This window comes from Calonectris borealis, chromosome 19 (assembly GCF_964195595.1).
Source record: "Calonectris borealis chromosome 19, bCalBor7.hap1.2, whole genome shotgun sequence".
Taxonomy (NCBI): Eukaryota; Metazoa; Chordata; class Aves; order Procellariiformes; family Procellariidae; genus Calonectris; species Calonectris borealis.
Window position 1 is genome coordinate 5,061,420 of NC_134330.1, and position 11,609 is coordinate 5,073,028.

The 11,609-nt window shown below is 38.7% G+C and overlaps 1 protein-coding gene across 8 annotated transcripts in view; it reads left to right on the plus strand.

The window, feature by feature from the left end:
* The window catches only part of NCOR1 (nuclear receptor corepressor 1), a 75,528-nt gene that overhangs the window by 61,000 nt on the left and 2,919 nt on the right, over positions 1–11,609 (plus strand). For 4 of the 8 annotated variants that reach the window (XM_075168568.1, XM_075168570.1, XM_075168571.1 and 1 more), the window contains 12 exons: positions 1,331–1,480; positions 2,023–2,196; positions 2,628–2,793; positions 3,063–3,559; positions 4,014–4,142; positions 4,724–4,881; positions 5,129–5,352; positions 5,784–5,921; positions 7,905–8,047; positions 9,341–9,394; positions 10,470–10,691; positions 11,247–11,429. In XM_075168568.1, the coding sequence (XP_075024669.1) occupies positions 1,331–1,480; positions 2,023–2,196; positions 2,628–2,793; positions 3,063–3,559; positions 4,014–4,142; positions 4,724–4,881; positions 5,129–5,352; positions 5,784–5,921; positions 7,905–8,047; positions 9,341–9,394; positions 10,470–10,691; positions 11,247–11,429 (2,238 nt within the window). The other 4 variants (XR_012676576.1, XM_075168572.1, XR_012676577.1 and 1 more) reach the window with 4 other exon arrangements.

An 11,609-nucleotide genomic window follows, 5' to 3' on the forward strand; every position in this document is an offset into this window, starting at 1 on the left:
GTGGATATGAAGGAAAACTACGTATGTAATCAATATTGTTAAAGGGAAAGCTGTAAGACTTCTTAGTGTTCAAGAAGCCAGACTGTTTTATACTAGTTTAAGTTGATATTCAGAAGCATATTTAACTTATCTTCAAACTTCAGAAAAGAGAATTATATCAAAATGTGAGCTTCTTCAAAATGAAAATAAAAGCAACAGCTAAAAGGGTAAGGTTTGTGAAAATGGTGATTGTTTGAAGATGTTATGTTAGAGAGTTAGCAAATGTGTGTGACCCGTTGCAGGGTGGGGAAAAGCCTAAATCAGTCTGGACATTTAACAGCAGCAGGAAGGAGCTGTTAAGAGTAAAAAGACATCTTGCAAAAGTGACAAGTTTAATGTAAGACTGTAAAGGTCAAAGAAGTTGATGAACAATTTATAAAGCCAAATGAACTAATAACTTCTTCAGACACACCAGAAGCAAGAAACTTGGCAAAGAAACTGTAGGAACTGGTAAATCATCAAAACTCAGAAGTAATGCTTTAGAAGATAAGGCCATTACAAAAAAGCAAAGCAACTTTGCAACTCTGTTCACTGTGGAGAGATGTATATTTCTGTGATGGAGATTTTCTTTATGGGACGTGAGTTTGAAGAACTCTTTCACATTGAAATGTTGAGCAAAGTCTTAGAACAAAATAATAAAATGAGTAGTTACAAATCCTTGGCGTTACATGGCATTCTCCCAGGAGTTACAAACTTAACAGGTCACTCTACCAGCTTGGTTACTGGATATGATAATCTGTCTATCAATTAAATCAGTTTTGATAGTTATTGGTAGAATGGAAGATAGCAAATGTGAGGGAATTAGGCTGGTAGGACTAATTATCTTGGGGATAAGATATAAGATCTTGTAGTGTTTTAATTGGTTGGAAAAGAAAGGATAAGTGGTTTTTGTAGTGGGGAAAGTTATATTGGAGTTCCAGTGGGACCTGTATATTTCAACATTTCATTTCATTTTATGACTATAAAAGGCCTGGAAAAGGGGGTGAGTGATGTCAGGCAATACCATTTTGCTAAAAGACGGGATTATTGAGTAGAGCTGAAGTGTATTTTTGTAAAGGGCAATTAAAGGGAGTGCTAGAAATGCAAATTCTGACTTAGTATGTTCCCAAATTGCTGATTGCCAGGTCTAAGAGAGTATAAGCAGCTGGAATATAGTTCTGCACTTGCCTTATTCTTATATTTTTTCCACTAAACATTCACTGCTGACCATTATCAATGAACAGAATATATAATGTGCAGACCATTGGTCTGTCCTCGAATGGCCGTTCTTACATGTGTCATCTCCTAACAGGAATTATTGACCTGAACAATATGGCTCCGACTATCTTAGTGCCTCATCCTGGAGGAACAAGCACACCACCCATGGAGAGAATCACGTACATCCCTGGTACCCAGCTTACGTTCCCTCCCAGGCCTTACAATCCTGCTTCTCTGTCACCAGGTAAGAGCTCTTATGATTTGGTGATGCCTCTAATCATCTGACATGCTGAGATAACTGACCATCTTTATTTAGCTTTCATTAATGTCATGTTTTGATGTTTTATCAGGCGATGCTTTTTGCATGCACTTCTCACTCGGATAGCAAAAGTTTTCTTAATGATATCCTTTATAGTTACATTAGCAGCTGAAGGAGCGCTGACAAATTCAGAATTTGCCTCATTCTGTCAGGTTTTTATTTATAGTAATTTGATTATGATTTCACTAACCTCATACCACACATGTTGAAGGGTGGAATTTGGGTCTATAAGCTGTCTAGTTTCTAACTGTATAGAAACCACTTTAGTAAAAAGCTGTTGAGCCTTCCACTGTCACTGTATGTTAAGCTTTTGTCTTCCTAGATAATTGGATAGTCTTGAGTGGAATGAAAGTGTATTTGGGAAATTTTGCTGTAAGTGGATGGCAGAATATATTGGCAAGTGTTTACATCAAATTATGCTTGAGTATCTCTTTTTGCTACTTCATTTTATCTTGTGGACCTTCCAGGACACCCTACACACCTGGCAGGTTCTGCAGCTGCAAATGCTGAAAGGGAACGGGAAAGGGAGAGGGAGAAGGAACGGGAAAGGGAGAGGGAACGTGAGCGAGAGCGGGAAAGAGAACGAGAACGAGAGAGGGAGAGAATAGCTTCAGTCCCTGCTGAACTTTATCTTCGACCAGGTGGGTGCACATTGCTACATTTGGATCAGTTGTCTTGTAGATTGTAACTGCTCATTTTCTATCACCACTGTAAGCAACATACAGCTTATTAACGACACATTACACAGTTTGGTTTTCGTCTGCACTTAAGGCAGGTTCCTATTACCTAGCAGTTCTGGTCATAATTGCAACTTCAGCAAGTAGCAGGCTTCTTGACCTTTCTCTCATAGCAATGTAGTACCTAGGGAATATGTGAATCCCAGTTATCGCTAGCACAACTTGCATGTCATTTGGAGCATTGTAAATGTTTAACACATACAGTCACATCTGGAGTGGTGGAGACAACTGGAAAAGGACGTGGAGGAGACAGCATCGATACATAGTTCTGCATTGTTATAAGACTGATCTATATACATTTTTTTGTTTGTTCCCCTCTGCTCTATGTTCTGCAGGTACAGAGCAGCCTGGCAGACCTGGCAGTCATGGATATGTTCGGTCCCCGTCCCCTTCAGTTAGAAGCCAGGAAAACATACTGCAGCAAAGGCCTAGTATTTTTCAGGGAACCAATGGGACAAGTGTAATCACACCTTTGGATCCGGCTGCTCAGCTACGTATCATGTATGTTTTATAAGTTACTGTTGCAGAGATATCTGTTCTAATATTTGAGCTTATTAAAAGGTGCATTTAGCCTGAGGAAAATACTAAAAGATGAGGATATACCACTATCTGATTACTCTTGGATTTATCGGAAATGATCCAATGCATTTTCACCTGATCCAGTTTGGATAGATATTAGTGTCACAAAAGCTTTGCTTTATTGTATGCATGATATGCTCTATTCTTTTTTTCATGTGATATAATTCGGAATATTCAATGTTTGCCAACAGGCAGCTCACCCCTGGAGCTCCCTCCATTACTCAAGGGTTGCCAGCTTCCCGTTACAATACTGCTGCTGATGCCCTTGCAGCACTAGTAGATGCTGCAGCCTCTGCTCCTCAGATGGAAGTTGCCAAAGCAAAAGAGAACAAGCACGAAGGAACCAGGATAGAAGAGAACATGGGACGCCGGTCAGCTGTGGTTACTGAACAGCAGCAGATGGAACAGAAGACACTGGAGGTAGAAAAGAGGCCTGTCCAGTGCCCCTATACATCTGCAAATTTTTCTGGTGGCAAGTCCCAGGGACAGTCTTCATCAGTAGTCTATTCAGAGGCTGGTAAAGAGAAAGGACCTCCTCCTAAATCCAGGTACGAGGAAGAGCTGAGAACTCGAGGAAAGACCACAATTACTGCTGCTAACTTCATAGATGTGATCATCACTCGACAGATTGCTTCAGACAAGGATGCACGAGATAGGGGCTCTCAAAGTTCAGATTCTTCCAGTAGTTGTACGTATCTTAGTAACTGTCTACTTCTTTACTGTCTGTCTTAGCCTTTTAGGGAGATAATAAGCTGTGAAATGATTCTGATGTTTAAATAAATATTCAGCTCTGCACAGTAGAGACACTTCATAAGCAAATACAGTTTTTGCGTATAGTGACTCAAGGTTCTCGCAAAATCAGAGTTGTTTGCTTTGTTTGGATTCTGTGCTACAACACAAAATGCAGGATAATAAAACTAACGTTATCAGAAGTCAGGAAACCTAAAATTATTTTGTTTACTTTGGAATACTGCTTTATGGAAATATTTGTTTCACCATGGTTATCATAGTGAAAAAGATAGTGTTTTGACTTTCATTTCACTGGTGTCATTTTAATGGAAGCACTAGTGTTGCTATGTATAGGCAACAAAAATCTTCTGTGATATTTACACCTTATTCCACAACCTTTGCTTAATATTCAGTATCCTCTCACCGGTATGAAGCTCCTGGAGATGCCATTGAGGTGATTAGCCCAGCAAATTCACCTGTACCTACTCAAGAAAAGCTACAGCCCTATCAACAGGAGACACCTAAACCAAGCCAGGCAGAGAGTAAGTTTATCTGCATATGCAAATATTCTCACAATTATCTTGCTTATATTTACCAGCTCCATGAACTCATAATAAAGTTAACATATCTCAGGAGTCTTTAAGTGACTGCTTACCACATTCTTAACTTCTCAGAAACTTTTGTTGGAAGTATGTTGTTGGAGTGATCTGTGGAAAAACTAGAGCAAATGTATTGGAACTGACAATTGGCATTAAACAGAGCTCCTTTACATTACAGTGTAGCTGCTTTAATAAGAAATTTATTTTCAATATATTCTTTAAAATTACTGCATATTGGTGTTGATGCCCACAATTTTTTACTTACTAGTAAAGCTCAAACTATTACAGTACAGTTTGCAGGTGAGAAATGAGCTGAAATGCACCTGCATTGTGGAATGAAGCTTTATTTATCTATTCTAAATTGTAGGACCTATATATGGAGGGGGAAAAGGTGGTTATCACACAGGATACCCAAAGTCTAATGCAGAAACACCTCATCTTTTAAATTTGTAAGCACAGAACGTTCAAACCTTGAAACTTCAGTAATACCATCTTAACAGACTGACCTTTTCTTCTTCAACTAGATGACCCAAACAGGCAATACGAGGGGCCGATTCATCGCTATAGGACACAACAGGAACCCCCTTCACCCCAACAACCTCCACCTCCCTCTTCCCAAGCAGAAGGGATGGCACATGTGCCCAGGACCCATCGACTTATCACCCTTGCTGATCACATCTGTGTAGGTTTATTTGCATGCATCTTTTCAGATGTGAAAAGTTATATTTTTATGGTGAAAACACATGTTTTGGAACATAATACCAATTCTGTAATTATTAGTTTTACTTGAGGATATTATACAATAATGTGTCTGAACTTACAATCATCTCATGTGTTGCAATCAGTCTCATATTCATCTAGTTCATGAATACGTACGCTCTGGCCAATGTCTGACCAAGATCTCTTTTCTGTTTTTTGGCCACAATCAGCAAATTATTACACAAGACTTTGCTAGAAACCAAGCAGCTTCTCAGGCCTCTCTGCAGCCTCCCACCACTACATTCCAGAATTCCACCCCTGCTCCAACACCTGTTTCTACCCGGGCAAAGACATCAAATCGCTACAGCCCTGAGTCGCAGTCACAGTCTGTCCACCATCAGCGGCCAGGTGCTAGAGTGTCGCCTGAAAATCTGTCTGACAAGTCCAGGGGAAGGTAATGCATGTATTCAGTTTAACTGCAAATTTAATTAATGCCCAAAGATGATCTTTATAAAAAATAGCGCAGTAATCTTGATGTAGATCAGAAATAGAGGTATCTTTTGGTCTTCTTTTAGGCAACGTCTGTCTTGCACTGTTTTTGACGATTGCTCCACTCTATAACATAGATTATAACTGTTTTCCCTTCACTTCTTATGCTTAATTTCCAGTCTTTAGAGGGGTGAAGATGTTTAATTACTTAGAACTTATCAGAGTCATTATGGACAATTCAAAGTCATCTTTTCTGAGATTGCCAAGCATACTAGAGCATGTAACATATATAGTTAGACATAAGTAGTTATGTAACAACTGGAATGCAATTACATGTGTTAACTACTGCTTTACATGCATTAAGAGTACTTATCTGTCTCTGAATTATGGATGTAGACCTGGAAAATCTCCAGAGAGGAGTCATGTCTCTTCAGAGCCCTATGAGCCAATCTCGCCACCTCAGGTCCCAGTTGTACATGAGAAACAGGAAAATGTTCTTTTGCTTTCCCAAAGAACTGAGCCTACTGAACAGAGGTATGTGTAAAACTGAATTTTAAAAACATTATTCTGGATCTTTGTGCAGCAAACAGTATCTTTAATAAAGAGCAGTTTAAGCGATTTTCCTCTGGTACCACAGGCAAGTTGTTAATCACTGTTGATCCTTTTGCACTAGCGTTCAAAACTTGCTATTTGGGAGATGCTTTGGGAAGCCCAAGTGAAATGTCATCCGTACATGTTCTGTCTTAAGTTTCGTGGTGCAAGCAGTGTGTTCTATGTCGTATCTGATAGAAAAGGTTATAACAAAACTCCTTATGGGTGCCAGTTCTGTAAAACTCAGGTGGTTTTTGGGAAAGGTCCATTTTCTACAATTTTTATTAAATAGTTCAGGCTTCTCCTGCCTGATCAGTTCCCTGGATACTGTCCTGGTGAAGTGTGGAGGAACCCGGGCTTCCAACACTCATGATTCTAGAGCATTATCACATGAAATATCACTAAGCTAAGGAGCTTAATTTCCAGGAGGCGTGAAGGAGGGATGTCAGGAAGTCCGTGTATCGGGCAGCCTTGTTTCCCAGGGCTATTTGTCAGTCTGCCAGATCTGCAACATAAAACTACATGGGATCCCTGGCAGACCGTACCAGTGCTGGTGTCTTCAAACGTCTGGCAGATGCACATGGCAATGGATGCTTCTGTCATTTGCTCTGCTGCCTGCTGAAGAAGGAATAGCACCCAACGTGCTCACCACGTACTTATTTGAGGCTCATGCTGGTGAAATTGATTCTTTTTTTCTTGTTTTTTTGCCCCTCTACTCTGCAGTTGCTGGCAGGTTGTTACAGTCCATGATGGATGTTAGCTAGATGCGAAGGGATTTTCAGGAACATGGGCAGGGAAGATTGCACTTCTTAGAATTTTAAGAATCTTGGCCTAGGAAACGTAGAGTCTTTGTCTTTTTTACTTTATTTTTAGATTATTTCTTAATTTAAGCATGGGGTGGGGTTTTTTTTTAAATTAACTCTGATTTGCCAGATTGCTGCTGCTTAAACAAACCCAAGGATTCTAAGTGCCACAGTGAACATACAGTTGATCATTTTTATCCACTTTTGAAAACAGTGCAAGTTGTTCATGACCCTGATATTAGCTTAGATTTTTCACCTGAATTTCTTCATGCTTTTGTTTTTTTTTTTCCTTAAAATTCTGTAATTGGAATACTACTGTTTTTATCATCTTTATACACAGCCTAAAATTTGCATATTTTAAGATCTGAAGATAAAATGTACCCCTTGTCAGTTTGATGTTTATTTCAGCAATTTTTTTACGCTAATGTGACAGAAATTATGTGCAGAAAGTGTGCCAGCTACTGTGAATGTAAAATTGGTAAGGGGTATGAAATATAGAACGTGGATCCCAGTCTGAATTTGTGCCATAGAGCAAAGATGGCTGGCTGGTAGCTCTTGAGCCAGATCCCAGTCCATAAGGTTCTTTTACCTGGTTTCTAAGAAAGCCTAAAATAGCGTATTTGTTTGGACCATGTGTGATGGGGTGGGTGAGCAGATTTAAGAAGTAGTACATCATTTTTGGTGGCATACTGGGGACAAGAGTGAGAAGAAAAAGGTTGGAAATGTGTAAACAGTAGGAGCAGCTAGGATGAGTATTTGGGCTTCTAGTTTAAATATTTCATCACCTACCAATTTGCAGTGCAAACTTCAGCCAGCATGCAGGTTGCAAGGCAGAAGTAGGCACCCCCGAGATGATTTGTTAGAGCATCATCTCTATACCACTCTCCAGCACAACGACATGGTCACTTTTTCTGTGAGCTGTAGAATCTTAAATCCCTGTTACCTGGGTAAAGCAGGTGTTCTGGAGAGTCATTGTATTTGTCTCGTCCCCAAAAAACAGGCTGAGGAAAGAATCTTAAAGCTCATATGAATGTTGGCGGTTTCTGCCTGACTGCTTTTGGAAAGATTTAAATGTACATCTTGAAAAATGTTCTCTCTCTTTGACATACGTTGGTCTTGGCAGGACTGACTCTCGCTCTCCAGGTAGTATAAGCTACCTGCCTTCGTTTTTCACCAAACTCGAGAACACTTCACCAATGGTAAAATCCAAGAAACAGGAGATATTTCGAAAGCTGAACTCATCTGGTGGAGGTGACTCTGACATGGGTATGCAGGACTTGCCTTTTCACTGAATTTTTCCAGCTTAAGCTTTATGTGACTGACATCCGCAGATGTCCTAACCTAAATAAGTTTCAAATAACATATGAATTAATATAAATTTATGACTATAAAAACACATATATAATAATTCATGACCAAAGAACTGGAAGATTGTTAGATTTTTTCCTTTTTTCTTTTCTTTTCTTTTTTTTTTTATGCTGGTGTGCATAGGACTGTCACACTTAAGCTTTTTAACATTTTATTTGAGAGATCGAAATGGTTTCTGAAAACCATGGAAAAAACACATAATTAACGGAAGTTGTTAAAACCTAGTTTACTTTGTGTCTGTAGTTGCTTTGTATAAATATTAACTATTACACATTTTCCTTTTTGGAAAGGTGTCTTGAAACTGAATGTTTTGTATTTTCTTGGCCCGTATGATTATGGCTGTTAAAAAGACATATTTTAATGTAGTTTCAGTAATGGATACTGACATGGTGGAATATGATACTAAAACTATATTTTTGTTTTTCGCTTAGAAACTGTAGCAGAACTTTGTATCAAAATTATCAGTAGTGAGAGTTTAAGCCGTTTGTGAACTCAGTACCTAATAGAGAGTCTTTATTTGAAAGTGAATGCTCTTGCATTGCAGAGCAATTTGTTGCAACTGAGCAACAAATTAATCTCATTGTGAAAAACAAGGCTGTGTCAGTAAGGCTTGCAGTATTCTTTTTATTGGATGTCCATTGTCTGCACAATAGATTTTGCTCTGTTGAAAATTTCGTGTGCGTGCTTGGCATACAAACACACTTTCCATTGCTGCCAATAATCTTTTCATTTATATATTGAACTTGGTGCTATGGTTGAAAGTCTTTTATTCTCAAATTGGACTAATATAGGTAATGTTGGGGGGCAGATGTTTAGCCATTCAAAGTTGTTGTCATTCAGTTTTTTAATACATACAAATACTCAGCCTGTAAGGTTCATATGTTAAAATACGTATTTAGCAAATCAAACGCAGCTTTGTTTTTTAAAATACATAGATTGTGAAACTTCAAAAAGTCAGTCTGCTTCCTGAAGTAACATCTTTAAAAGAAGGCTAGCCATGACCATAGAAGATACTTTTACCCTAGTATAGATCATTTTCCTGAGAAGACATAGATGCACGTTCATCTAATCTTAGAAAATTGAGAAAGAAAAAAACAGAACATTGAAAATAGGTCAAAGTGCATTAGGACTAGTAGAGATCACTTGTAGTGATCATGGAACACTCAATGAAATGTTGTGCTTTAATTGCAGCAACTGCTCAGCCAGGGACTGAAATATTCAACTTGCCAGCAGTCACTACCTCAGGTAAGATTTTCAGTAAAAGAAACAATATATGTTTCAGAAAAAATAAACTAGTGTAATATCTTTCATTTATATGCTTCGGGGAGTCCAGTAAATGAGGAAGGTGATGAAAATTTAAAAAGTAATATCCTACATGAAAATTTGTTTCCTGTAAAGCAAAAATGACCAAAGGAAAAGCAAAATGACCGAAGGAAGTTTCAGAAAATATTTTAAATGGGAACTTAGGCAAGAATGTTTTATTTCTGCATGCTCTGCAAGTCCTACACAGAAGTTCTACATAGAGGTAGAAGTCATGAAATTGGTTAGCATCTCACTTAAATAAATTTAAATACAGTGTAGTTCAACAAAACTTGAGCTTAGTTCATCAAACATAGTCTACTTTATAAACTGGTGTATTTAAAATACTTACTGATAATTTTCTATGAGATGGGGAAATGAAAACATAACCCGTAATTTTACTGTGTTAAAGAGACGATGAGAACTGAACTGTGGGAGATAAGAAGTGCCAAAACTGAATCTTGAGGTGTACCACAGATTGACTTTACATGATTTTGGCCAGTCGCTGCCCCTTCTGATACAGTGCTTCTGTCTTTTAAATGGAGAAAGTACTGATCTCCATTAATTTAGACAGAAAATGAGCTTTTGGAATAAATATTTGGCATGTGTCACACTTCATAAGACATATTAGTATGTATCATTAATGAAAGAAGTATTCTTCTGGTCTCTTCTCTTACAACTGAATAATAGCTGCAGATTTTACTTAATATACTATCACAATCAGCATGCTCAGCTTCCTTTGCTATTAAAAAAAAAAAAAAACAAACCAAAGAAAAGTAAAATTTACCTTCTTGCAAACAGTCTGACATTTAGCTGACTCCAGCGTTTGTTGGCACGTCTAACTTGCAGCCATTGTGAGCTGCTTTGGAGCATGCAGCTTTGCGTTTTAAGAAATCTCATCTTTGGTTTTTTTTTTTTCACCTTTCTGCCTTTCTCCTCATACCCCTTTGTAATTTCTCCGAGATATGGGTTTTTTGCCTCCTGTCCCACCTTTTCCTGTATGTTTTCTTTTATCTCCCAGGTGCAGTCAGTTCTAGGGGTCATTCATTTGCAGATCCTGCCAGTAATCTGGGTCTGGAAGACATTATCAGGAAAGCATTGATGGGAAACTTTGATGACAAGAGTGAGGAGCATGGAGTTGTAATGTCACAATCTATCGCAGTAGCACCTGGCAGTTCCAGTGCTGCAGTATCAGCAAGTAATGAGACGCGTAGGGAAGAAGCTAATCCATCACCAAATTCAGGTGAGGTATTGCAGCTCCTAAATGTTTCATGGTCTTAAAAATAAATTAAGGGTTTGAATATATTTGGTGTCGCTGAAAATCACTGTCTTTCCTCTGGAAGTCATAGAGATGGTGTTTCCATTCCCTCTAGTGGTCCTGGCTTTCCAAATGGTGCTGGTGACTTCAGGAGCATTAGCCAGTATTTCCTGGAGAATGACAACACTGATGAAACGGGGAAGAGATGACAGGGTATATTAGATACCTGAAGCTTCTCAATGGTTTGATGAAAATGCGTGTGTAGTACGTCACCTATAAAGAACATGTGACAGTGGGAACTAGCTTGAACTGAAAACATCTCCCTTCCTAAAAATGGAAATATAACTCCGTTGTGATAAGAATAGGGATTTTCTAGCAATAGTGTGTTAGAAGACTAGCCTATATGGTCACTAATTGTAGTAAATCAGCATGCCAGAAGGTACCAGTGTGAAGCTCCTCTTTGCTGCTAAGTGATAATTTACAGAAACAGGCTATAATGCAGTGTAACATTTTTGTAAAATCTGTCCCTTCTCTTTCCAGGAGGGGGAGTCGGCAAGCAGAAGCTAATCGGCAAGTCAAATAGTAGGAAGTCCAAGTCTCCGATTCCTGGACAGGGATATTTGGGAACCGAAAGACCTTCTTCTGTCTCATCTGTACATTCAGAAGGGGACTACCACAGGCAGACTCCAGTGTGGGCCTGGGAAGACAGGCCTTCATCAACAGGTGAGAAATGGGTTTCTTTCAAACTTAATAAACCAGATGTGGTATTTGTAGAAAGGTCAGATGTAGACATACTGTAACACTGGTATATTGGTCAAAAGATTACAGCGTGTAAGGACTTTCTGAAACAGATTTTCTGCTAGTTGTCACAACCAAAACCAGACTATCTTTCAGAGACAGATC